A 22,273-nucleotide genomic window follows, 5' to 3' on the forward strand; every position below is an offset into this window, starting at 1 on the left:
TGACAGGTCCACGCCCCGATTTGAACCTTCAGCGCCTGCTTTGAGATTCTGTGAATCTGTGACCCTTGGATCTCCCCTTGGGGAGGCCTCATCCCTGAGGGATTTGGCAGTGAAAGGACCAAATGTCCTCAAGTGAATGTAGTTTTCGGATTCTGTTACCCATGTGTCTTTTGTCTTTGTGATGTGTAATGTGCTCTTCCGATGTTAATTTATTGCCGTTAATAAATATTATTGCATCTATGATGGTTGTACCCCTGTGATCATTTTGAGGGTCACTTTTCAGGTAACAATGCTGAGCCAGGGATATGAGGTGACTTGAGTTTCAAGTCTGACCCTGCCACTGATTTATGGTGTAACCCGGAAATTACTTCTCTCTAGCCTCAGTTTTCTCTTCTATCCAATGGCGTTATTATCCTTCCCTTGCAAATGAGTCATCGTACATTGAAATAGTGTTTATAAAGCTTGCAGCTGAGGTCATAGGATGGTTTTAATTAATGGTCTCTATTAATTAACACCACACACACAATGCAGAAACATTGCACTTTTTTATTTATTCCACAGTGTAGGCTGGGGATCTCTGTTCTAACTGCACGCCTCTCTGTTGATAAGGTCACACAGCTAGTGAAGGTCAGAGCCAAGTTTCAACCCGACCCTCTAGCTCCAGAGCCCATGCTGAACTTCCTTTCTAAGTGTGAAGTTTAGGAATTTTGAGATCATATGTCCATTTTCAGAATTCACTCCTGATGCAGTGTCTCCTACCCTGGGGTAAGGTCCCCTACAATTGACAGAAACTGACCAATGCCCTGGAAAGTGACTTGGGCACGTCCCAGCTCTTGGCTTTGAAACATTTTTGTGTGTCAGAGCTCAAAGATTTTCCCAGCTGAGGACTTCTGTCCACTGTCTCCCTGGAATTATGAATGAAGGGAAAGGGGTCGGGGTGGGAGTCAGCAAGGGCTCAGCACCCGCTGTCCCAGATCGTCAGCTGCCAGTCCAGGAGCTCTAGCTGCACAGAGGCTGGAGGGTGCAGTGGTTACTGTGTGGGTTCAGACGAAACTCCATGAAAATCCTGCCCTCACCATGTGTTTTCTGTGTGACCTTGGGTAGGTCTCTTCACCTCTCTGAGTCCCTGCAGTTTAGTCTGTATGGAAAATGTAGACAAAGCACGGTTCGCCCTTGATGTTAAAGTGGATCCAATACTACATCGTGGCAAAGCCTCTGCGATGGGGTGAGACATAAAGTGCTCCAAGAAGGGGGGTCTTCGTTTTCCTTTGCACTGACTGTTCCCTTTGCCTAAGAGGCTCCCCTCAAATCTTCACATAACTTCCTTCCTCACTTTCTTGAGGTTTGCTCAAATGGGATTTTCTCAGACTACGTCATTAAGTGCAAACCCACTGCTTTCATGCCTGTTTTCTTCTTTCATTTTCCTTTACGTGATGTCATACACACCACGTGCTTAACTAACACCCCATACTCTCCGTTACTCCTGTCCAGTGAAAAGCTCCACGGAGAATTGTTTCATGTCCCCCCGACCCCTCCGTGCTCCATTCCTGGCACCTAGAGCAGTGCCTGACACAACGCGGAAGCTGAATAATACTTGGTGAATGAACGAAGGCGTTTGTCACAAACTGAGCTGGTTCCCTTGAAGTCCTTGGCCACACCATAATTCCCTAGCAGAGCCTCCTGTTCCTGGGCCCCTCTGTGCCTGGACAATGAAAGAAGATGTTAGTCAAGCTCCCCTTCTCTCCCATCTTTCTCTCTCAGTACTGAGTGGGGAAGGGGAGGAAGAGCTGGTCGCCTCTCTTAATTCTTGGCTGCTTTGCCTTTCTGACTCTCTCCTGCCCCCAGCAGCCTTCTCCCTGGGTCCTCTCCCCTCCCCTGAATAGCCTCCCTCTTGGAAGTTCCAGGTTCTTCGTGGCCACACCCCAGGGGTGCCTTTCCCCCCTGTCCCTACAATAGGACATCTTGCAGAAAGACAAGTCCCTCTGTCCCCTCCTCACCCAGTCCTGGCTCTAGCCCTATCAGGGTGCCCTGACCCCTCTTTGCGTGGTAGAAGCTGCCCCTATCCTGAGGGCTCATGCTGGGAACTCCTGTTAGAGAAGGTGACTCAGCTTCCGTTTCTCTTTCGCTCTGGCCGCTCACCTGGCTCATGGCCCTGCCCTGCACGGGCTTCCCCAGTCTTGCGCCTCCCCTGGTGGCAGGTGTGTTTTCACTTTTCCCACGTCAGCCTGGGATTGCCCCCACTACCAGGCTAAAAGCCGCAGCATGGAGCTCAGGCAGGCATTACAACACAATTCCTTCTTCAACTTCAAGACAGAGCAGTGAGCTGAGATCCAGAAGAGGAGACTGAATCAGACACCAAACAAGACTGAGTGACAGACCCAGGTGTGGACACTTGGATCCCCATCTGCTGACAGACCAGAGACCAGAGACCAGGATGAAGTTGGGTGAGCCCCACGTTATCATCCATGATCCTCGCCTCCCCACAGCCCCCATCCTCAGCCCCTCACACCCTCTCTCCCCTCATCTGTCTCTCTTTCCATAACACAGACATGGCCACAGGTTGCAGGCTGGTGCTCATGCTGCTGACCACGGTGCTGACCAGCACAGGGGCAGTTCCTGTCCCCACACCCCTCAGGACCCTCCCAGGTGCAAGGGGCTGCCACATGTCCCAGTTCAAGACTCTGTCTCCACAAGAGCTGAAGGCCTTCAGGAGGGCCAAGGACGCCTTGGTGAGTCTCCCCACTGCCCCACTTGCTGTGGGCTAACCTCCCCCTTCCCTCTGTGGATTACCATGCACGCTCCACTGAAGCTGGACCAGCACCCTTCCTTCACTGGGTAACCGCCAGCCTTCCCACAGTGGGCTAGGTCCTGTTCTGACTGCAGGGAGCTGACCATGTGCCTTTGCAGTGGAGGTGCCTCTCCCATTTTTGTCCAAGTTAACCTCCCCTCCTCCTGTTGTTAGCCATCCTCTAGTCCCCCTGCAGTGCTCTCACCTCCAGCCCTCAGGCTGTAGGCTGACCTCTGCCCTTGCTCTCCAGGAAGAGTCGCTCTTGCTGAAGAACTGGAGCTGCAGCTCCCACCCGTTCCCCAAGGCCCGGGACCTGAGGCGGCTGCAGGTGAGTTGGGAGATTCAGACTCAGCCCTGCCCTCACCTGGCCCCTCTCTGGCTTCTTAGGTGGCCCCTTCACCTTCTCCTTCTCACTTGTCCCTGTCTCTTTGCCCTCCCCTCCCGTCCTCCTGACCTCATTCCCTCACCCATCCACATAGGCTGTGCTCTCTCATTTGTCACCTGACTTTCACCTTCACCTGTACCTTTGTCGATACTCCTCACCTGTCCCTCTTACCTGTTTGCTCTCCTGTACAACTCTCACCTGTCTTCCGTCTTCCCTCCTCAGGTGTGGGAGCGCCCCGTGGCCTTGGAGGCTGAGCTGGCCCTGACGCTGAAGGTGTTGGGGACCATGGCTAACTCGACCCTGGGGGACACCCTGGAACAGCCTCTCCACACGCTGCGCTACATCCACTCCAAGCTCCAGGCCTGTGTGAGTGCTTGGGGCACCGAGGCCATGTCTGTGGGCTCTGACCACACTTAGTCCCTCTCTGTCCCAGGCCCTGCCTCACACAGCTTCCTCTCCCCACAGGTCCCAGCTCAGGCCACAAGAGGCCCCAGGGCCCAGGGCCTCCTCCGCCAGTGGCTACACAGGATTCATAAGGCCGAGGAGATGGTGAGTGAATGGAAGTGCCCAGTCTCTGGGGACATTTAGAGCCCAGATGAGGGACAACCACTGACCCATCCCTTCCTCTCCACAGGAGTCTCATGACTGCCTTGAAGCCTCTGTCACATTCAACCTCTTCCGCCTCCTCACCCTGGACCTGAAATGTGTTGCCAGTGGAGACCTGTGTGTCTGACCCCTGACATCCCCTGCTACCTATTCTGTCATTGTAGATATTATTTATGTATCAGCCACTTTTCTTAATTTATTGCCACCCAATATCTATTTGTATATTTATGTGTATTCATTTGTGTGAATTCTCAAACTCAAAATGTTTATTTTTCTACTTTTGTAATAATTGTACAAATAAACAATAAGAAAGATGCTTTCTGTACTGTAGGACTGTGTGTATTTGTACGGGTTACTTTTCTTTTGCTGCCATAAAAAATTATCATACCTTGTCATCTTAAAACATCACAAATTTATTTATCACAGTTCTATAGGTCAAAGATCCAGGGGGCTCAGTTAGTTTCTCTGCTATGGTTCTCACAGGGCTGAAATGCAATGTGGTCAGTAGGGTTCTTATTAAAAGACCCTGGGAAGAGTCCACCTCCATGCTTGGTCAAGCTGTTAGCAGAATTCTATTCCTTTCCGTCATAACACTGAGGTCCTCATTTCCCTGCTGGCATTGAGGATCCTTATTTTAGCTCTTGCCAGCCTCTCTCTCATTCTTGTGCATGGACCCTACATCTCAGAACCAGCAATGGTGTGTCAAACCTTTCCCTTACCTAGAATCCCTATGACTTTTTCTTCTACCACATTTCTCTTTTGCCTCCAGCCCGAGAAAGTTCTCTGCTTTTAAGGACTCGTGTGTTTAGATTGGGCCCACTCAGATAATCCAGGATAATCTCCCTATTATAACGTCCATAAATCTTACTTCCATCTGCAAAGTCCCTTTGCCACATAACATAAGACAGGCAGAGGCTCCAGGGATGGCGGTGGACATCCTACCACAGTATGTGTGTGATTGTGTATATGTGTGATCCCTCTGAGAGTGTGTGAGTGAATCACTTAGATGCATTCTGTTATAAGTAAAGTAATATGAACTAAAAATGCCTTTATAAAATGAACATTTATCATTGTACATGCTGAGAAGTCTAGAACAGCAGGGTCCATATAAAGCTGTATTGTCCAGTATGGTCCGCAGGCCACATGTAGCTACTAAGTACTTGAAATGTAGCTAGGACAAGCTGAGCTGTGTTCTACATGCAAAATATACCCCAGAATTTGAAGAATTTTTATTAAAAAACTTTTTTTTTTTCGGATGGTGCCTGTCAAGCTTATCCCTGGAAAGTTACTATTTTTTTCTTAGTAATAAATATGCGAAGAGACTTTGAGACTTTGTAAATACCTCTCAAACTTTGGCCCATTAACTTTAGCATCCACAGATGGTATTTACCTGACTGTTACTGTATGTCAGTCACCAAATAATTTCATCATTCTTTTTACATTTATTCACATTTATTCAGAGCTTTTCTCCCCTCCCTCATTTATGTATTTACCAATGGATTTATATCAGCATAGATTCCTGAATTCTTATTTTATTTAGTGTATTATAATTCCTTACTATCATTTATTTTGATGCTCAAATTGTCCCAGATTAAGCCAATGGAAACTTTTACAAGATTGTCTGATGCTCTTCTGATGTGTCCCTGTAATTCTTAGAGTACCTCCTTGCTTTCTGGAATAAGCAGAAAGATGTTCCAGGCTCATCTTGTACTTTCCCTGCCACAGCTCTATAACCAGCCATTTCTCCAAGGAGATCTGCTTCCTTTTAGTGGATAACAGTATTTAAAAACCAAGATCTGGGTGCTAGGTGGGCTGATTGCTACAAGGCTATCATTGCTTCTACACCATCTCAATGGACAAAGTTAGGGAATAGATGGATGTATGTACAAAACTTTTTTTTACTGTTAAAAAAGTAAAATCTCATTAATAATTTTTATATTGATTATATGTTAACATAATATAGTAATATATGATAACATTTTGGATATATTGGGTCAAATAAAGTTTATAGAAAAATAATTTCAGGGCCTGCCCGGTGGCTCACGTGGTTGGAGCTCCGTGCTCCTATCTCCGAAGGCTGCCAGTTCGATTCCCATATGGGCCAGTGGGCTCTCAACCACAACGTTGCCGGTTCAGCTCCTCGAGTCCCGCAAGGGATGGTGGGCCTGTGCCCCCTGCAACTAGAAACGGCAACTGGACCTGGAGCTGAGCTGCGCCCTCCACAACTAAGACTGAAAGGACAACAACTTGACTTGGAAGAAAAGAGAACTGGAAGTACACACTGTTCCCCAATAAAGTCCTATTACTGTTCCCCAATAAAGTCTTGTTCCCCTTCCCCAATAAAATCTTTAAAAATAATAATAATAATAATTTCATATATTTCTTTTTACTTGTTAAATGTGGCTACTAGAAATTTTAAAATTACATATGTGGCTCACATAAGATTTAGACCGAACAGTGCTGGTTTAGAGAGCATGATGTCATAGTGGATCCAAGCTCTTTCCATCTGGCTGATCCTCCATTCTCAGTGCATTAGTACCATCTGCCCTCATGATCATAATGTGACTGCCACAGCTCCAGCCATCACACAATCACATAACTGTCTACAAAGCAGGAGTGGCAGAGATTCCAGCTAGCTGTCTCTATATTTATTCTCCTCTTCTTCTCTTACTTAGAGAATCCCTGAATTGTATGTGGATTCGGGAATGCTCTACTAAAGACAATATTTTCCAACTATTCCTGCACCTACAGCACTAAGTTCTGGACAATGTGTATGAGTGAAAGTGAACTGAGCACCTTATGAGTTCCTTTAAAGGACATAGAAAATGCTCTCCTTATCTCCTTTCTCCTTTCTTGCTGAATGACAGAAATTAGAGCAGCCATCTTACTTTGCCTTCAATTTTCTAGGATATTTTCAGTGGGTATAGAATTCTGTGTTGATAGTTTTCTTTTTTTCTTTCAGTACATTAAATATTCAGTAGGTAATTTAGATATAGACTTAGTTCCTCTCCCTGTGGGGCTCCCTCCATATTGAGGTTTCTCCTCTCAATTTCTGACTTCTCTGGCAGCCCAAATTCTGGCATCTGACACCTCAAGTCAATGATTGGTTTTCTGCTTGAGTTCAATTTGTCCCTTGCCACATGGACAGGGGTGTGTCTCCAGAGGAAAAGCCATATAAACTTAGATCTCACACAGTGTGTTCTGTTCTTTAAAAGGTCAAATCCACACCAGTTTCTTCCTGTTTCTGGTTACTCTCCAGGGCCTTCATAATAGTACTTTTAAAAAATATTTTGTCCAGAGTTGGTAATTGTCCATAGGGAGGTTAGGCTCTACCCTCTCACCTGTCTCTGTCTTACTTTTCTCATATGGCCTCTCTCTCTTCCACTCCATTGACCCACACCCTCACTGTCTCCTACCCTCATTCTAGGGAGAGATTGGACAGGAGTTGGCAGTGTCCAGGCTGTGGAGAAAGCACTGGACTCTAGTGTTATGGCTGCTGTCTACCTATTCATTCATTTCTTTTTTCATTAAAACTGGTCAACAGAAGATGCCACAGTGGATCACTTAAGTGTTAAACATATTCTTCCCTGTCCCCACTGTGCATCCCCTATATCTTCCTGACAACCAGCGTCAATTATCCCTGCCAATATGACCCCTTTCCTTGTTCCTTGGTCTTTTGGCAGAAGCGCATATTGAGTGGGTGATAATCAGAGATTAATGGGATTCTTTCTGTGTTTCAGGTGGAAAGAACCACTCTTGGGAAGCAGTGTCCCTAAATCTGCAGAGCTTAAACTTTTTCTGGCAGGAAGCACAAATTTCTAAGGTGGGTCAGTGGAAATGATGGTAAGCAATATCATTTTGGCATTCATCCCTTGGTTCTTGGACTCATTTTTCTAACTGTCGGGGACTCAACACCCTTTAGTGATGGTTGATTTAAGGTGTATACTGCACGCCCTGTAAAGTACTCTGTCCTTGCAGAGTTTTGATTCCAAGCGGTGGCCTACACTGCATCATTAAGCGGCCATTTCACTGCTCTGTTAGGCCAGAAGCTTCTGCGGAGTGGGGTTTGTAATGGAACCAGAGGATCCTGTGTTTGTACGCCCACTGCTGCATCTCCTTTTCTACGAAGTCCCTTGATCTGTGGTGATGTTTCGCAGAATCCTTTGTTGGTGGATCAGAGTTCTGAATTTCCTCAATAGTTCTGGCCGAGGTTTTAAGGTCAGTACAGGCAAAGCCATGGCTGGATTATCCTAATCAAGATAAGTCCCTGCCCCATCCAGGGTAGGAGGGATCCAGTGTATTCAACTTGCCACCAAACAGCAGGTTTGTCTTCTCAGACGATGGTGCTTCTGGCTGGCAGGCTTGACACTCAGCAGTGGCAATAGCCAGATCAGCTTTCGTGAATCAGAGCTCACGCTGTTGGGCCACATGTATGGCCTCCATCTGCTCCCATGGTGGCTCTATTCATGTACCCATGGTGCCAGACTGGGAGGGCTGACGATAGAGGCTGTCTGATGTCAATTGGCCAAATCATTATTTCTCTTTGGTTGATTAGTGCCACTTCAGTAGCTGATGCTCTCTGGTGGCCATTGACATGAAAAAAAATCTGCTGTGTGTCCCTTGACATATGTCCACCCACCTACCTCTACCTCAAATGTTCTCATCTGATCTTTTTCAGGCTAACTTCAGGCTGCTGACTAAGCACCTTTTACCGCTGCTCATAACTTCCGGTATCGCTACCTCAGGCTACTTCTCTTTCCACACAGTAGATGATCAGCTCTGCCTGTTGGGATGATTTCCTCTCACTGTCACCTTTCAGGGTCACCCTTGAATTGAGCTGTAGTGAAACAAAACTCTTTTTTTCTTCTTATACCCACATACTCAACCAACCCACCCAGGGACCAAGCTTAGCCTCTTTGTTTCATCATCAGCCAGTCATAAAGGACCCCCTGCCATAGGTGTGATCAGAGGAATAGGCACTGGTGCAACAGTGGCGATGACATGGACGCGGGGACCACCTGTTCGTGAAGCTGGCTTGTCCTCTGGCCCTGCCTGCTGGATCCTGCGTGCACCACTCCCATCTTCTAATGAACTGCTGCTTGGCTCACTGACTTTATGAATTGGTGGGTCGTATAGCTCATAACCGGTCACTTGATGTCTTGTGGTCCTGTGCTTCCTCTCTACCATGATGCAGAAACACTCCAGGTACTGCTTTACGAATGGCGTATGCTTTTCTGTAGAATGCTGTGACCTTGAACCCTGCTTCTTCTATTGAGGTTTACGTAAACTCCACAAAGGGTCTTTCCTTCTCAGCCTGGACCTACTGCCGAGTGCTTTTCTGTTCTGTACCCCGTTCAAAGCTGACACCTTTCCATGTTTCTGGCTTGAAGCATTATTCCCAAGTATGGAATATGCTGTCTGCTGAACCCAGAGATACCTAACAAGACTTATGCTTTTTTCTTCGTAGTGTGAGGTGTGAGTTGCAATACATTTATTTTGGAGGGGGTGTTCTGACATACCTCAGACCACTGGATGCCTAAAAACTTCACCCATGGGGTAGGTGCACAAGTCTTTAAAAAGTTTCTCTCCAGCCCTCTGGAGCATGTCTTTCAATGTCCTCCTCACTTCTTCCTCATAAAATCTGATTAGCTTGTTGCCTCCAAGCAGTCGGCCAATATAAAGATCTGTGGAAGGGCTTTGCAGTTAATGTTATGACAGAGGGCAGGACTGCTAACATATCCCTGTAGTCATCTTCTAAATGTGCATCTCGGCCATCCTGAGTAAATGTGAACTGCTTCTGCTCCTCCTTTCTGGTGGGGACAGAAAGACTGCATTCTCCTGATCAATGGCCACATATGACATAGTGAGGCTGCGTGAATCCTCTCTGGCAAAGATACCACGTTCAGCACGGCACCTGCAATTTGGGCTACTACTTGTTAAATTTGTACGTCCACTGTCATCTACCATGATCCATATGGTTTTTGAAGGGAACAGGTGAATTAAGTGGGGACATGACAGGGACCACCATCCCTGCATCTTTCATGTCTTTGAGGATCACACTGATCTCTCCCATGGCCTTTGGGAAGTGATGATTTTTAAAAACCATGATGGCCAGAATGGGAAGGGGCCCGTGTCAGAGGTTTCTTTTTGGCCTTTCCCCATTATAACAGCTCTGTAAGCCAGACCTGGGTCAGGACTCCATTTATCACCTGCCTCCACATGCCCCCCAACTTGAACAGAAAGGCCAGGAAGGTACTCTGGGCTCTGAACATCAATATTAATCCAGACCCTGTGTTCAACAGTTATCCAAAGGTCTACGTTTTCACCTTTCACCAGTGTGCTGTTCATTACCCGAGGAAATTGCCATTGGCAGCAGCTTCCCAGCACGTGTTTAATAAGTGGCTCTCGGAAAAGAAAAGCTCTAATTTGTGGCATTTTCCAGTTTCGATGGTGGAAATACCACCACCATAGGTTGATATCAAGCTGCCAATATGCTGTCTCACAGCATGGACAGTAGGACATTATTGTTTAGTATTTTTATGTAGATATAATAGACAGAATGTTTTCCTTTCCTAGTACTATCATAACAAAGTACCACAAACTGGGTGACTGAAAACAACAGTTCGTCTCACAGGTCTGGAGGCCAGAAGTCCAAAATCAAGGTGTCATCAGCAGGGCCACGCAGGTTTCCCTCTGAAACCTGTAGGGAAGATCCTTCCTTGCCTTTTCCAGCTTCCGGTGTCGGCCGGCAATCCGCAGCACCACTCCATTCTCTGCCTCAATTGTCACTGTCACATGGCCAGCTTCTCCTGTGTGTCTCTCCCTCTGCGTCTTCTTCCTCTTTTACAAGCATGCCAGTCTATCGGATTAGGGCCCGCTCTAATGACTTCATCTTAACTAATCACATCTGCCATGACCCTTGTCATGCGTGGCGTCAGGCGGGGTCTCTGGTCCCTCTCCCCACACAAGAACGCAGGACATGGTGAGGCCAAAAAGGAACACCCACAGAGCCATAGGTAGGGGAGTCACACCACTATAGTCTCACTGGCAGCTGCGATGGAGACACAGGAAGCAGGATCCACACAATCTGCAACCCGCCATCCACTTCTCTGCCAACAAACCAACCCCACTTGCTAACTGCAATCCACTCTTGCTAGCTCAGCCACCATCTTCTTGCTAGCCCCCATTTGCTGCTAGCGTAGCCACAGCAGTTATATTAGTGGCCAATGGCTCACTGGTTACAGCTGATGGCCATCCAATCACAGTTGATGGTCATTTACTACCCGAGCCAGCACCTTTCCACGTGAGGCCGAGAGCCTGGAAACTGCACTCCTGGCTCTGTCCCCACACCCTATTTCCAAATAAGGTCATGTTTTGAGTACTGGGGGTTAGGATTTCAACATGTCTTTCGTTTGGGGGGACGCACTTCAACCCATAACACATAAATAATCTCAAGAGTATAGATACTAGGAAAATGTGGTAAAATATCCAGAAAGTGATTTGTGAGTATTTACTTTTGTTTTAATACAATTTTAAACTGTGAGTTTCTATAATTTAATTTTTTTTAAATTGTTTTATTGGGGAATATCGGGGAACAGTGTGTTTCTCCAGGGCCCATCAGCTCTAAGTCATTGTCCTTCAATCTAGTTGTGGAGGGCGCAGCTCAGCTCCAATTCCAGTCGCCGTTTTCAATCTTTAGTTGCAGGGGGCACAGCCCACCGTCCCATGCAGGAATTGAACCAGCAACCTTGTTGTTAAGAGCCCACGCTCTAACCAACTGAGCCATCCGACCGCCCCTCTGGAAGCTCAGCGGCAGCTCATTGTCCTTCTGTCTAGTTGTGAAGAGAGCAGTTCACTGGCCCATGTGGGAATCGAACCGGCAACTGTGTTGTTCAGAGCTCACGGTGTACCCAACTGAGCCATCCGGCCGCCCCAATAATTTAATTTTTAACGGCTTTAACAATCGACTAAGAAAATTCCCGACAATTTAACAATCTGCTCTTGTGTGTTGGTACAAGCCAGCTCCAACACACCATGGGTCATGGGTCCCCCTGGGAAGGACTGGGGAAATCACTAATGAACACACTTGTTGTGGCATTGCAGGGTCATTCCCCACAGGGGGCCTGGCCTCCCCCTGCAGTTTGGGATCAGAAAACCGACTCAGGTCTGGAAACCGGCAAGGGATCATGATTTGTCATTAGGGCCGCTGCCCTTAGGCTCTGAGTTAGTCACATAGAAGAGAATGTGATGTGAAGGTGAGCAGGGAGAGATTTGGAGATAGAGTGATATGGCCACAAGCCATGGAATGCCAGCAGCCAGCAGAGGCTGGAAGAGACAAAGAACGGATTCCCCAGAAGGAGGGGGGCCCTGCTGACACCTTGATTTTAGCCCGGTGGTACTGATTTCAGACTTCTGTCCTTCCGAACTGTGAGAGAATACGTTTCTGTTATTAAAGACACGCAGTTAATAGTATTTGCTAAAGCAGCCACTGGAAACGACTCCAGTTGTCTTATAAGCACTTGTGTCATTTGAGGTCTTTAATGATCTTCAAGCTTCTCTCTGCATCTGTTCAGATATTCCCATCGAAAGTCTCCCAGTCTCACACTGGCACAGGGGACTTGCGGACCTGGGTATTCAACCTTCCCTGAAGCTCTGCACCCTTAGGAAGATCTCCTGAGTCTGCTTTATCTGCCACCAAGGTGGATTCTTGGTCTTTAAGTTCTGCTTTGAATTGGTGATTAACGACCTTCGACTGTCGTTATCTCTTGTCAATGAATCAGTGGTTTCAGCAACAGCCACCCAATTCCACGGTCATTATTTCCATTTCCATGGTGTCACTCCAGTGCTGTGGATATGGCTCTGGTCCAGGCCTCCTCTTTCACTGGTATCTCATCGCCATTCACAATAGGTGCAAATTTTAACTATTGCACCGCTAAGTATGGCACTGCTTCACCTGCCCCCAGGGTGGGGTCCCCACTGCCAGCCAACCAGCAAGTGAGTCCATTCCAAAAGCCCATTGCAGTCAGCTTGCTAGGACCACCTGTGATACAAATGGCCTTAGATTCGATTTGCTGGAAACACTCTGAGACAGAATTGCAGGCAGAATGCTTACTGGGGAGCAGTCTCAGGAAAAGCACCTGTAAGTACATGGGGAAGGCAGGATTGGGGTGGGGGGCAATGCAGTTGCAACAGAGACGTTAACCCATCCTACAGAGAGCACTGCACCTGGGAGGGCCCTTCAGAGAGACCTAGGCTGTGATGTCTCTATGTTAGCGAACCATTGGCCAAGGGCAGTGTCCTGGGAGGGGGACTAATTTTGAGGCAAGGCAGTACCCTGTGGCCGACAGCACTTCCCCCACGAGGGGTGTAGCCTGGAGCCATCAGCATCAGCAGCCAGCTTTCCCAACAGCTGGGGCGAGTGTGGGTCCTGAGCACACGTGTGGGTCTGGGTGGAGCGTTACCGAACCCACTACACAGCTTAAGCTTTAGGGTCTCGCCTTTGCATGGCCCTTCCCAGGTCTGGGATGGAGCCCTGTCAATGTCTTCACATGGTCATATATTTTTGTAAAATAAGCAAAATAAAGTATTTTTTTGCATTCTGTTTCTTAAAAGGAGCCCCTAAGTAGTGTAAGCTTAAAGCTCTACTAATCCTGAATCTGCCCCTAAAAGTGCAAACAACACAAACCAGTCCATCCATGCTGAGTTAGGTTCACATAGAGGCTGAGTGGATGTAACAAAGAGAACCTCAAAATCCATGGATTGAAAAACAGAAGTGGAACTCTCGGCCTCTTCGCAGTCCCAAGGGGAGGGGTCCAGTTGGCAGGACAGCTCTACTCAGTCAGCCAGGAACCTGGTTTTGTGCCCCACAATCCCCTAGGGCAGGCATTCTTAACCATCTTCATGCACTGGATTTCATGGCAACCTAGCAAAGCTTCTCAGAATAAAAGAAAATACACAGGACAAAGGAATCCAATTTCTATTGTAAGGCAGTTATCAAAATATTTTTTTTAAAGTGTGATACAGTAATTTTTGTGCTTCTTCATTAATACATTAAATAAAAAGTCACTCGTGGCAGCTTTGATAGCTCCTGTAACTTCAAAGTGGAGCTGAGCATACATGATATTTCAAGATGCCTGCTAGAAAATAACGTAATATGAAAATATCTGTGATTTCTTTTGGTGACAAAGTCACAAGTTCTGCTAACACTGTTGGGGTTTGTTGCCTACATTTGTAGCAGATGTGTGGTAGACTGAATAGTGGTCCCCCCAGAAGTGTTCCTAATTCCTGGAAGCTGTGAATAGGTCCCCATATGTGGTAGAAGAGACTTTGGACGTGACTGAGGGTCTCAGGATAGGAAGGTCATCCTGGGTTGTCCAGGTGGGCCCAGGGTCCTTATTAGAGGGAAGTGAGAGGGTCAGTGCCAGTAGCCCTGCTCTTACAGGTTCACAGGCCCAGCCTGTAAGGGAGGTGTGACACAAAAAGCAAGAGATTGGAGTTATGTGAGGAAGGAAACATGAGCCAAGGGGTGCAGTTGACTTCTAGGAGCTGAAAAAGTAAAGGAAGTGGATTCTCCTCAGAAGTTTCTAGTAGGAACCAACCCTGCTGATACCTTGATTTTAGACTTCTTACCTCTAGCACTGCAGGAGTATAAGAGTTTGTGGAGTGTTTTTGTTTTGTTCTTTTGGTTAGGTAATTTTTTATTTTTTATTATGAAAAATATTTATAAAATTGATCATCTTGGCCATTTTTTGTACGTGTGATTTCTTCCCTCCCCTTTCTTTCGCCTCCCCTCCCCCACTCTGGTTCAAGCCACTGTTTCTCAGTCTAGTTGTGTAGGACACAGCTCCCTGGCCCACGCTGGTATTAGGAGCCTTGTGCTCCCCCCGGCTGAGGCAGTCGCCCGTCATCGCCAGTCGTCGGTTGGCCGCAACACTGAAGCTCGGTAACTTGGTTAATTCCCCATCCTCCCTTCCCCCAGCCCCTAGCAATCACCATTCTATTTTCTGTCTCTATGAATTTGCCTACTCTAGGATCTCTTATAAGTGGGATTATACAGAATTTGTCCTTTTGTGATGGACTTATTTCCCTTAGCATAATGTCCTAAATTTCATTTATGTTGTAGTATGTATCAGAATTTTCTTCCTTTTTAAGGGTGAATAATATTCCATTGTCTGTATATACCACATTTTGTATATCCAATCATCATGTGATGGAAAATTTGTGTTAAGTCACTACGTTTGTGGTAATTTGTTAGAGCAGCCATAAGAAGCTCGTACAGGAAGGAAATGTCAAATTTCAGACAGAGGTTAGTGAAAATAAAGACGTTTTTTCTGCACTGTGAAATCTGGTTCTCAGACAGATCCAAGTTCCAGGTTGTGGGAAGGGGAAAGAGGGGGACAACCTGCTCCATGTTGGACGACCTAGATGCTGGTGAGTATGAGGTCACGTGGCCACACTCAGTGTAGAAAATGCAGGAACTGTCATCTTAGGTTTGGGGCTCATACCAGCCTCCATCTCTAGTTCTGAGGAAGGAGGAGTGAGAGGAGTTTAGTGGACAAGGCAAAGGCAGTCCTGAGGTCCCCTCAGGGGACTCTGGGTGGGAGGCGTCAGGTGACAGAGAGCACAGACAAGTTTCCTCAATAAACCCAACAATTCTGAGGCAGAAGGTGCCAGGGTTAGGCCTGGGTGTCTACCCTTGGAACCCATCTGCTGTGTAAACTTGGCCAGTCTCTTAGCCTCTCTGAGCATCAGCTTTTTCATTTTCAAGGTGGGAGAAAGCAAAGTACCTACCACAGGTGTTTTGAGAATTCACTGCTCTTGTGTGTGAAAAGCTTCCAGGACAGGGAAGTGGCAGTGAGAGAAGCTCTTCATTGTACTCACTTTGCATTGGCTGTTCCCACTGCCTGGAATGCTGTTCCCGCAGATGTCCTCATAGTTCCTTCCCTCCCTCCTTCAGGTCTTCAATCTGCTGTCACCTTCTCAACTGTCATGCAACCCCTACTCTGAACACCTGACTCCATCTCCAGCTTAATCTTTCTCCAGAGCACTTCTCAATAGCTGACATTATATGTATTTAGTTTGTTATTTTCTTCTTGTCTGACCCCACTGGAATGTCAGCTCCATGAAGGTCAGGGAAGTTTGTGCGTTTTGTTTACTGCTGGATCCTCAGTGCTAAGAACAGTGCTGGCCTATAGTAGCTGCTCAATAAATACATTCTGGAATCAATGACTGACTGAATGAATAAATGGATGGGTTGGTCATAACCAACTGGTTCTTTGAAGACCTCAGCCATACCTATAATACTGAGCAGATTCTTTCATTCCCATCTCATATTGGTGGCAGGTGGGGAGGGGTGGGACCTGTCCTGTGCTTTATACTCTGAGGTGGTGGGTGGTGGCCTTGCTGATTTTCTCTTGTCACCCCACAGTGGCTCTCTCCCTGGGTTGTCTCCCCTCATCTAAGCAGCTTCCCCCTAGGAGCCTGCAGCCCCTTTGTGGAAATACTTCCTGGGTCTCCTGTCACCATCCACTTCCATATTTGAGCAACTTGTTGAGAGATGAACCCCTGCCCCACCCCCAGCCCATCTGGGCACCTACAACCCTGTTCTGTGGGGCTGGATCTGTACAGTCCTGAGGATTGCTCGATTCAGGAAGTCACCTTTCCTTGTCAGTTTCCCTTTCCCAGGCTTCCCTGGCCCCGCCCTGCTCCTGGCTTCCCAGCCCCAGGCCACCCCAGTGCAGTGCCAAGTTCAGCCTGGACCTTCTGCCTGTCCCGGCTAAATGTTTCAACGTGGAGCTGAGACAAGAATTAAATCCCAGACGCAGTCAGGGACAGAGCAGTGGGGAGACTGAGGCCAGACAAGACTGAGCCTGCGTGGTAGATTTGTGGGCAGATGTGCATCCTCCTTTTGGTGAAAGAGGCTCAGGAGCCAGGAATAAAGCCTGGCGAGGGGCCTCAACAGGGTGAAAGGTACCTTCGTGAGTCTCCCCAATGTCCCTCCCTTGGGCTGTGGACTGACCTTTGCCCTTGCTCTACAGGAAGAGTCGCTCCTGCTAAAGAACTGGAGCTGCAGCTCCCACCCGTTCCCCAAGGCCTGGGACCTGAGGCGGCTGCAGGTGAGTTGGGAGAGTCAGGCCCAGCCCTGCCCTCACCTGGCCCCTCTCTGGCTTCTTAGGTGGCCCCTTCACCTTCTCCTTCTCACTTGTCCCTGTCTCTTTGCCCTCCCCTCCCGTCCTCCTGACCTCATTCCCTCACCTGCCCACATAGGCTGTGCTCTCTCATTTGTCACCTGACTTTCACCTTCACCTGTCCCTTTGTGGATCCTCCTCACCTGTCCCTCTTACCTGTTCTCTCTTACGCACAACTCTCACCTGTCTTCTGTCTCCCCTGCTCAGGTGTGGGAGCACCCCGTGGCCTTGGAGGCTGAGGTGGCCCTGACGCTGAAGGTGTTGGGGACCATGGCTAACCCGACCCTGGGGGACACCCTGGACCAGCCTCTCCACATGCTGCGCTACATCCACCCCAAGCTCCAGGCCTGTGTGAGTGCTTGGGGCACCCAGGCCATGTCTGTGGGCTCTGACCACCCGTATGTCCCCCTCTGTCCCAGGCCCTGCCTCACATACCACCCTTCTCTGCCCACAGATCCCAGCTTAGCCCATAGCAAGCCCCGGGCCCCAGGGCCACCTCTGCCACTGGCTGCACTGGCTTCATGAGATGTGTAAGAAGGTGAGTGACCAGGGAAGGAAACTAAACCAAGGTTGCCTGAAGCCTCTGTCACATTCAACCTCTTCTGCCTCTGCACCAGGGACTTGATATGTATCAACAGTGGAGACCTGTGTGTCTGACCCCTGAAACCCACCTGCAAACTGTCCCAGCACCTTAAATATTATTTATGCACCAGTTACCTCCCCTAGATTATGGCTTCCAGATTCCTACTTGTTTATGAATCCCACAAAAGTGTTTATTCTTGCACTTTCCATACAATGTGTGAAAATAAACAATTTGTGACATTGACCTTGTTTATGTGACTGTATAAATGACTGCATGACTGCATATGTGACTGTGGCCCTCTGAGTGTGTGTGTATGAGTGGGGGAGGGGGAATAGAAGGGGAGGCAGGGATGGGGAGAAGGGCAGGAAAGAGAGAGGAGGGGTAAAGAGAGAGAAGGGGAGAGAGGGAGGGGGAAGTGAGACAGGGAGAGAATATGAAAGAAGGAAAAATGAGTGAAGGGATCACTGAGGATGCTTTCAGCTACAGGTAATGGAAGATTTCATTGTAAATGACTTAAACATCACAAGCAGTTGTTACACCACGTAATAAGATGCCTAGAGGAGGCTGTGGCCAGGTGAGGTCAGTGGGACAATGGCTTTATCATGAACCTAAGGTCGGTATCTGTATTTCTAAGGATATGTATCAAACGTGGGTTTGTGGTTCATTCATCTAAACCTCCTGTGGTTGTAAACCTGCAGTGACTATTGTCAGGGTGGAAATCTGCTGGGAGGAATGAATCGTCACGAAAAGAGTTGTCACCAAAATGTCATTTAAGTATCATTGTGGGCATTGTTCTTTGTAGACAATTGTGTGAGCTACAGTTTCATTTCTTTTTTTCCCCAATCTATATGCCTTTTATTTCCTTTTCTTGCCTTATTTCACTAGATAGAACCACAATACTATGTTGAATTAAAATGGTGAGAGAGGACATCTTTGCCGTCTTCCTGATTGTTGGAAGAAAACACTCATTTTCACCATTTAGTGTAGTGTTGATTGCAGGGTTTTTGTAGATACTTTTTATCAATTTGATGAACTTCCCTTCCATTCCTATTTTTCTAAGTTTTTTTTTAAAATCATGAATTGGTGTTGAAGTTTGTCAAATGCTTTTTCTGCATTGATTAATGTAATCGTGATTTTTCTCCTGTAGCCTGTTTTGGTGGATTATACTGATTATGTTTCAAACACTGAACAAGGCTTGCATCCTTGGAATGAATCCCATTGGGTCATGGTGTATAATTCTTTGGATCTATTGCTGAATCTATGTGTCAATATTTTGTGAAGGAGTTTTGTGTCTGTATTCATTACTTATTTTTGTGTGAGATAATCAATTTACCTCAATGTTTAAGCTAGTTGAGTTAGGGCTTTCTGTTACTTGCAGCCAAAAACATGCTTAATGATACACATGGAAAGGAAAGGTAAGTTTCCCTCAAAGCTGTGTGTATTATTCTGCCTCCACCATTCTCTGGACTGTCATTGGTATGAAGCTGCAAAGCATCCTTGTATCAGTATTCCCAGAGGGAGATGGGAAGATGAGTAATCTGGGGTTGCAATCCAGGGAACAGGCACCTCTGCCTACCCCCATCTATGTGACATCACTATTTCTTCAAACCTCTGTTTCTTGAAAGTTTCACTTCAAGTCTTTCAAATCTCTGCTTCTTCATATCCACTAGTCCATCATGCCCCTTCTCTCTTCAGAGAGATTACTTTGCCTTTTGCCTCAGAGCTGCCAGGTAGAAATTCCTCATCATCTAGACCACTCTGCTACCTGCCCCCACCCTCCCCTTCTCTCCTGTCACCATGGATGAGCTGTCTTTTGTCCTAACTTGGGCCACTGCATGATCATAGCCCCTCTTATGTCATTCCGCTATAAATTAACCCTCTCTTCCCCTCTATTTCTCAAAACTGCCTTTCTACAAATCAGCAGTCTCCTCTTTTAAAAGTCCCTTTCTTAATGTATATTCTTCAACTACTTCTCCATCTGTCTTTTCCACTGGCTCCACTTCCTCACCTGCTCCAGTCGCCACAGTCCTGACAGCTAGCTTCTGCCCCCCCCCCCCAGAGCTCCACGCAACACCAACAATCCTTTCGTAGCTAAATCCTGTGATTGTTTCTCCAGTTCTCACTCCAGAAGACCTCTCAGAAGCATCTAACACATTTCTCACCAACTCCTACTTGTAACTGTCTCTCACTTTGACTTATGTGATATCACACTCTTCTTGTCTCTCTCTGGCTTCTGGCTGCTGCTTCTCAGTCACATTTTCTGGTTCTCTTTCTTCTTCCCACTTCTTAAATACTGGAGCTTCTCAGGGTTCGGTCCTGGGCTCTCCTCTCTTCCCTCTTTATCCTCTCTCTGGGTTTATCTCAGACATCCCTGGGGATAACCTGAAGCATGAGACCAACCACCTTCTCACTGATTACCCTTGTACTAGTGCACTGAGGCTGGACTATGCTATAGTAACAAATGAGCCTCAGATTTCACTGGCTTATAACAACAGAGGTTTATTACTCACTCATGCAATGGTTACCTTGGGTAGGCTGAGTCTCAGCTCCTCATGGAATACAAGATAAAGGTGCAGACCCAGGATATGTCTGGCCTTAGAATAGAGAGATAAGAGCACATGGAGGACTATGCATCGGCTCTTAGAGCTTCTGCCCAGAAATAATACACACCACTTCGCTTACCCCCATTTCATTTGCCCAAACGAGTGACATAGCGAAGCCTGAGGTCAATGGGGCAGAGAGTTATAATTTCTTCCAAGAAATGGATTCCTTACTTTGGAAGAGGAGAAGATATTTTGAATGATAACACATCCTAAATTCATATCTCCAACGCTGATCTCAAGAACAAGGACAAATTTGCTTTATTCGTGTACACAAAAACCAACTCAAGAGCCGATTCAGACTGGACCACCTGGTAAACCGACAGCAACAAAGACTCTGGTCCTAATAGTTTCTTTGCCATCTTCCGAATAATGATCCACAGAAAGGGAATGGCAAGTGGAACCCCTCCTAAGAAGAGCTAGTCTACAGTGTGGAGAAGGCAACGTCAGGGGCTCTCCATGGTTCTGAACACCACCGTCTGCTTAGAGCAGGGTAGTTTCTTTCATCCCTGGGACCCTGTTAACATCTTCAACACTTAAGATTGTTTTTATTTTTTCAAATGAAATATTGTCACATCACATATGGTTGTAGAACCAACAGAACTATCCTACTGTGTATGAAATGCAAATAAGTGTATCCGGGATTTTTTTTCCCCTTAAGTAATGGAAAACCCCAATTCAACTTGCTTAAAGAATCAGGAATTTGTAATCTCATATAACAAGAAGTGAGGGTAATATAGATCAGGATCTGGCCAATTCAGGGCATCACAATAACAATATTAATAATCCAGATTCTTCCCATCTTTCAGCCTGGCCATCCTCAGCATTTCAGCCTCATCCCCAAGTTAGGTCTAATGGTCACAAGGTGGCCACCACAGTTCCAGGCATTACATCCTCTTGGTAATGTCCAGAGGAAGAAAAGGGACAGAATCTTGCCATGTGTCCTTTTTTTCACCAAGGAAACCTTTCCCAGGAACCCCCTGGCAGACTTCCCTTCAAGCCCAACTAACATCCCATTACAAATTACAACCTTCCTAGTCTCCTCATATCCAATACCCTGCTCCACTTTTTCCCCAGAGCACATATCACCTTCTAACAAACCATAAATTTGCTTATTTATGTTGTAGTTTGTTACCTGTGTCTCTCGCTGCTAGAATATTAAGCTTCACCAGGGCTGGGATGTTTTGTTTACCTGTGTCCCCACACCCAAAATGGTGCCCTGCACATAGTAGGTGCATATTCAATATTTATTGAAAGAATGACTGTCACATTGGCCAGAACATGCCTCGGTCTAGATAATTTGCTGGCAAGGGACATGAGACAACTATGATTTGCTCAGAGCAAAGATACTTTGCTCACTTCATGGAGTGAGGCTGAGGACCACTTCCCCTGAAGGCTCAGGCCATAGAAAAGAGGACAGATTTAAAAAACAAAACAAAAAACTGAAGTGCTTTCAGGCCCCCATAATTTGTTATAATCCTCCAACACCTATTTCAAGTTATCTCCTCGCTCCTTAAACCTCCCACTCCCCCTTCCTCATCTTCATGGATGGCTTTGCTTCTTCCACTGAAAACGTGGAAGCCATAGACGTCCCATGTGCTCCCATGACTACATCTGCTCACCCACCCGCATCCGGGCCTACGTACTCTGCTGTCCTCCTTCCTAGGTCCAACTTCTTTACTTGGGCCCTGGATCCTACCCCTTTCTCACTCCAGAGCACCCGCCACGATCCTCGCCCTTACCCTGCATCATCACTTTTCCTCTGTGTATTTCTATAATTTCTATTAAAGAAATTTTATCCTAATTCCACATTCCCTCCAAGTACTACCCCATTTCTCGGACTCCCTGCATTAGTCAGGGTTCTCCAGAGAAACAGAACCAACAGGAGCTACATCTACTCGTATATTATATAACTCAATCACATTTGCAAAGTCCCTTTCACCAAATAAGGTCACATTTACAGGTCCCAGGATTAGGACCTAGATATCTTTGAAGGCCATTATCAGCCTCCTACAGACAACCTTCACTCTACTATGCCCAGGTTGTGGAAAGGATGGATTTCCTCCCCTTGTTTCCCCCCAGATATCTGTGTCTTTTCTCTCTGTCATCCCTCAACCTGCCTCT

General features: G+C 46.9%; 2 protein-coding genes across 2 annotated transcripts; both read left to right on the plus strand.

Annotated features, from left to right (window-relative positions):
- Positions 1 to 2,279: 2,279 nt before the first annotated feature.
- Positions 2,280 to 4,084, plus strand: LOC141567676 (interferon lambda-3-like). Its single transcript, XM_074315899.1, has 6 exons — positions 2,280 to 2,444; positions 2,548 to 2,729; positions 3,039 to 3,116; positions 3,396 to 3,539; positions 3,639 to 3,722; positions 3,808 to 4,084. The coding sequence occupies exons 1-6, from the start codon at positions 2,435 to 2,437 to the stop codon at positions 3,904 to 3,906; spliced, it is 597 nt and encodes a 198-aa protein (XP_074172000.1). The 5' UTR covers positions 2,280 to 2,434; the 3' UTR covers positions 3,907 to 4,084.
- An 11,119-nt stretch (positions 4,085 to 15,203) lies between these two features.
- Positions 15,204 to 17,623, plus strand: LOC109458008 (interferon lambda-1). The gene is given in 5 exon segments (XM_074315888.1): positions 15,204 to 15,209; positions 16,817 to 16,894; positions 17,174 to 17,317; positions 17,421 to 17,538; positions 17,541 to 17,623. Coding segments are annotated over 5 exon segments (429 nt in total).
- The last annotated feature ends 4,650 nt before the right edge of the window (positions 17,624 to 22,273 follow it).

This window comes from Rhinolophus sinicus, linkage group LG11, assembly GCF_036562045.2.
Source record: "Rhinolophus sinicus isolate RSC01 linkage group LG11, ASM3656204v1, whole genome shotgun sequence".
Lineage (NCBI taxonomy): Eukaryota > Metazoa > Chordata > Mammalia > Chiroptera > Rhinolophidae > Rhinolophus > Rhinolophus sinicus.

Excerpts from the sequence above, each read along its gene's own strand:
- LOC141567676 (XM_074315899.1), top strand. Across the intron at positions 3,540-3,638 it reads ACTCCAAGCTCCAGGCCTGT|GTCCCAGCTCAGGCCACAAG; the intron begins GTGAGTGCTTGG and ends CTCTCCCCACAG. Across the intron at positions 3,723-3,807 it reads TTCATAAGGCCGAGGAGATG|GAGTCTCATGACTGCCTTGA; the intron begins GTGAGTGAATGG and ends TCCTCTCCACAG.